This window comes from Oncorhynchus keta, unplaced genomic scaffold (assembly GCF_023373465.1).
Source record: "Oncorhynchus keta strain PuntledgeMale-10-30-2019 unplaced genomic scaffold, Oket_V2 Un_contig_3269_pilon_pilon, whole genome shotgun sequence".
NCBI lineage: Eukaryota > Metazoa > Chordata > Actinopteri > Salmoniformes > Salmonidae > Oncorhynchus > Oncorhynchus keta.
In genome coordinates, this window is record NW_026287167.1 from 100,846 (window position 1) to 106,085 (window position 5,240).

At 43.1% G+C, this 5,240-nt stretch overlaps 1 protein-coding gene across 1 annotated transcript; it reads right to left on the bottom strand.

Moving 5' to 3' along the window:
- Positions 1–907: 907 nt before the first annotated feature.
- Positions 908–4,900, bottom strand: LOC118376488 (oocyte zinc finger protein XlCOF6-like; the record flags this gene model as incomplete). The annotated part of the gene is made up of 2 exons (XM_052507846.1): positions 908–3,817; positions 4,453–4,900. Coding segments are annotated over 2 exons (2,169 nt in total), but the record flags the coding sequence as incomplete, so codon positions are not given.
- Positions 4,901–5,240: the final 340 nt, after the last annotated feature.

The following is a 5,240-nucleotide window of genomic DNA, read 5'->3' on the forward strand; positions in this document are numbered from 1 at the left end:
AACTGCTTGCACCACGTTACCACTCCACTATGTCTCCCTGTCATGGCTTGGATTGGATGAGTAACGGTTAATGTGATTTGTTTTACACCCAGGGATGCGCGTCACAAACCCTTCACCTGTGGACCTGGAGTTCCTCACCGTAATGGGACCTAGTGTCCCACGAGACGAAAGAGGTATACTCACCTTGTCATGCTGAGACATTTTCATACACACCCCAAAGCATGAACCCAACACAGTAACAAAGAGGATACCCTCTGGTCGATTTGGGTCGGTGGCCCCTCCAGAGGAAATGCACAGCCAGTATTTATTCAAGCAAAGCCCTTTATAATCAGTCTACACATCCTATGGTCTCCCCAACTCTCCACCTCCAGGAAACACAATCCTGTTGCTCCTAAAGAAAAATACTAATTATATGACCCTGCATGTGTGGATAACAAGTTAACAACAACAAAATACAGCAGTAGAATATTTAACAAAAAGGCCCCAGAGAGAAAGAGGTCCTAAAAACAGGCCGTCTGCAGACAAAGAAAAATGACTTGCCAACAATGACTTATATACAGTCCAGCCTCGCTGGTAAACTCCTGTCTCAACCAGTTACATCTGATTCACACAATACAGGAATACTCCCTTATCCAATCACTACTCCCCTAGTTACAAAACATCCCCCTTATCCAATCACTACTCCCCTAGTTACAAAACATCCCCCCTTATCCAATCACTACTCCCCTGGTTGCAAAACATCCCCCTTATCCAATCACTACTCCCCTGGTTGCAAAACATCCCCCTTATCCAATCCCTACTCCCCTGGTTACAACCCCCCTTATCCAATCACTATCCCCTAGTTACAAAAATCACAATCACTCCCCTGGTTACAACCCCCCCTTATCCAATCACTACTCCCCTGGTTACAAAACATCCCCCTTATCCAATCACTACTCCCCTAGTTACAAAACATCCCCCTTATCCAATCACTACTCCCCTGGTTACAAAACATCCCCCTTATCCAATCACTACTCCCCTAGTTACAAAACATCCCCCTTATCCAATCACTACTCCCCTGGTTTTACAACCCCCCCTTATCAAATCACTACTCCCCTAGTTACAATACATCCCCCTTATCCAATCACTACTCCCCTGGTTACAAAACATCCCCATTATCCAATCACTACTCTAATGGTTACAAAACATCCCCCATTATCCAATCACTACTCCCCTGGTTAAGTAATGCTCACATTGATTATATAAGGGAGATGTTTTCTACAATTTCTTGAGATTGGATACACCTGGGTGGCAAGTTATTGTACAATGTAGAAAATAGTAAAAATAAAGAAAAACCCTTAAATGTACAGTGCCTTGCGAAATTATTCGGCCCCCTTGAACTTTGCGACCTTTTGCCACATTTCAGGCTTCAAACATAAAGATATAAAACTGTATTTTTTTTGTGAAGAATCAACAACAAGTGGGGCACAATCATGAAGTGGAACGACATTTATTGGATATTTCAAACTTTTTTAACAAATCAAAAACTGAAAAATTGGGCGTGCAAAATTATTCAGCCCCTTTACTTTCAGTGCAGCAAACTCTCTCCAGAAGTTCAGTGAGGATCTCTGAATGATCCAATGTTGACCTAAATGACTAATGATGATAAATACAATCCACCTGTGTGTAATCAAGTCTCCGTATACATTTGCAAAGTTCAAGGGGGCCGAATACTTATATACTTATATATAGTGTATCCAAACTTCTGACTGGTACTGTAAATCTATTTACACATGAAAAGTGGGCCAAATAAAACCACCAACGGGCCGCCTATTGGAAAACCTGCATCAGATCTTGTATCCATATCTGTCTACGACATTGAGTGTTCACAACTCTCCAACATCATCCCTCAGTTGTTCACCTAAAAAGTGGTGGTTGTCTGAACTGCAGATTGTCAATTTCATACACAAAGAGCAGCAACATTGCCTGTTAGGTTCAGACAACAGCCCCATTATATAATTACTGTCACATTGGACTGAGCAGGATCAGGAGGACCAGTTAGAGTTGGTCCACAGGTGTATCTCAATACTCTCTTAGTCTCCTCTCTGTGTCCTCATTTACTTTCTTTGTGGTTGTTTTTCATGTGTTAGCAGATTAGTCTTCTGAATTAATATTTTATCACAGACTGAGCAGCCATGATGTTTCCGATTTAAGCTTTTCCCACAGTCCCCACAGCTACATGATTTCTCTCTGGTGTGAGTTAGTTTGTGCGTAGTTAAGGTCTGCTTGCGATTGAAACTTTTCCCACAGTCACCACAGGTGAATGGTTTCTCTCCTGTGTGAATCAGCATATGTCTTCTTAGGTCCCCTTTCAGAATAAAGCTTTTCCCGCAGTCAACACAGCTAAATGGTTTCTCTCCTGTGTGAGTCAGTATATGCCTCATTAGGACCCCCTTCTGAATAAAGCTCTTCCCACAGTCACCACAGCTAAATGGTGTCTCTCTGGTGTGAGTTAGTTTGTGCGTACTTAAAGTCTCCTTGCGATTGAAACTTCTCCCACAGTCACCACAGGTGAATGGTTTCTCTCCTGTGTGAGTCAGCTTATGTCTCCTTAGGTCCCACTTCTGAATAAAGCTCTTCCCACAGTCACCACAGCTAAATGATTTCTCTCCTGTGTGAGTCAGTAAATGTCTACTTAGTGCCCTGTTCTGAATAAAGCTCTTCCCACATTCACCACAGCTAAATGGTTTCTCTCCTGTGTGAGTCAGTTTATGTTCAGATAGGTGCCCTATCCGATTGAAGCTTTTCCCACAGTCACCACAGACAAATGGTTTCTCTCCTGTGTGAGTCAGTTTATGTTCAGTTAGGCTCACCTTCCGAATGAAGCTTTTCCCACAGTCACCACAGCTAAATGGTTTCGCTCCTGTGCGAGTCAATTTATGTTCAGTTAGGCTCACCTTCCGATTGAAACTTTTCCCACAGTCACCACAGCTAAATGGTTTCTCTCTAGTGTGAGTCAGTTTGTGCGTAGTTAAGGTCTCCTTCCGATTGAAGCCTTTCCCACAGTCACCACAGGTAAACAATTTCTCTCCTGTGTGAATCCTCATGTGTCTGGACAGAACTCCTTTGAGTTTGAAGGTCTTTCCACAAACAGGGCAGGTGCAGGGTTGACCACTGTGACAGAGTCGGACATGGGCCTTCAGTTTACAGGTGGAGTTGTAGCGTTTTTGGCAGGAACTACATTCACTGGGTATCTTACTGAAGAGAGTCACATGTCTCTGCAGGTCAGCTTTCAGAACAAATGTTGCACCACAGTCACGGCAGTGGTGAGTTTTTCTAGCTGTGGTGTTGGGTTTGGAACAGTGTTTCTTCAATGGTGGACTGGGATCCAATGGTGAACTGGGATCTAATGGTGGGCTGCTGTCAAGTCCTACTGTGTCGCTGCTTACGGCTGAACTGTGGCTGGAGGCATTGTTTTGATTATCTGGAGGGTCACAGGGAATGTTGAGACCCTTAATGTGGGTCACAGTGACAAAAGGTGTGAGATCCACTGGTTTAGAGTCTCTCTCTCTGTTCTCCACAGTCTGGATTTGGGGAAGAGTCAAGGACTGAAGTGGGTCCTCCTGATCACATTCACTTTTCACACAGGAAGGAGAGAATATGGAGTCTTTGAGCCCTTGAAGCTGCTCTTCCTCCTGACTGGTTCTGACTTCCTCTTGTTCCTCTTTAATCTGTTTGGTCTCTGGGTCCTTCTGTCCCAGACTGGGGCTCCACTCCTGCTCACAGTGCTGCTGCTCAGGGGGAACCTCCTCTTCAGAGACAGAGAGCTGCAGGGAGTCTGGAGGGAAGGAGAGGAGGAGCAGAGGTTATTTATATACCACACAATTAAATAGAACACTTGAATCACAAATGTGAATTATAGATCTCAACGATTTTTTAATTGAAAATGTCTTTATTGGCATTGATCCTAAATAATATCAGGAGCTAAAATAATGTACGATACAGATAAATAGTTTCTGCTCCCAAACTTGATATTTTAATAAAGCTTGTACACGTCCTAGTAATTTGAAAGATTTCTCAGAAAACTAGATGTTCTGATCACCGTATGCTTAGTAGAGGTCGACCTCTAATGCTTACTTCTATTATGACCTCACAGCGTTGAAGATGAGCAGAGTCAGGGGTCGACAGGACCGATGCCGTACTCAGCCTACTGACATCACTATAATATGGAATTACTAGTGTGAACGTAAACATACTGACCGTCTCTGATGAAATGCATTGGAGTCAGAAAGGCTGTGCTATATAAGCTATTTCAATGATCTTTTCTTGACAGATAACTTTTTAGTTATGCCTGGTGAATCTTAGCTATAAACTGGTCTTTAAAAATGGATGCAATGGAGATTCCTGTTACGGGAAACAGTTTATTAACTAAGTAGAACCGTAGATAACTAGGTATTAGATCTACATACGTACCTATTCTACATAGAGGTATCACCGGTGTCCTCCCCAGCAGTCTCCGTAGCAGATCATTCTCCTCCTGGTACTCCACTACTGTTTCCTCAATCGCACGAAAAATCTCCACAGCAGCAGATGTCGTTAAACATTCATTTAAAAACACACTCAACAACTGTAGTTTAGATGTTTTCAGTGGACTGAGAGTTGGGTGTTCAGCGAGTACGGCTTCTTGACATGGGTTCTCCAGATCACATTCACTTTTCACACAGGAAGGAGTGAATATGGAGTCTTTGGTATCAAAGAGCCCTTGAATCTGCTCTTCCTCCTGACTGGTCCTGACTTCCTCCTGTTCCTCTTTAATATGTGTGGTCTCTGGGTCCTTCTGTCCCAGACTGGGGCTCCACTCCTGCTCACAGTGCTGCTGCTCAGGGGGAACCTCCTCTTCAGAGACAGAGAGCTGCAGGGAGTCTGGAGGGAAGGAGAGGAGGAGCAGAGGTTTACACTCCCTTATGTATACATTTAGACAGTGAAACTAACATTTACAAATGTGTCTCTGTACTCCAGAATTTGGGATTTGAGATCAAATGTTTTATATGTGGTCACAGTTAAGAACGTCACCTTTTATTTGAGGGGATTTTGATGATATCTGTTTTACGATTAAGAAATCAAAGAAACTTTATGTATCTAGTCCCCCAATGTGAATTAGTCAGAAGCATTTGGATAAGTTAACGTAGCGTATTACAGTAGTCAGAAGCATTTGGATAAGTTAACGTAGTGTATTACAGTAGTCAGAAGCATTTGGATAA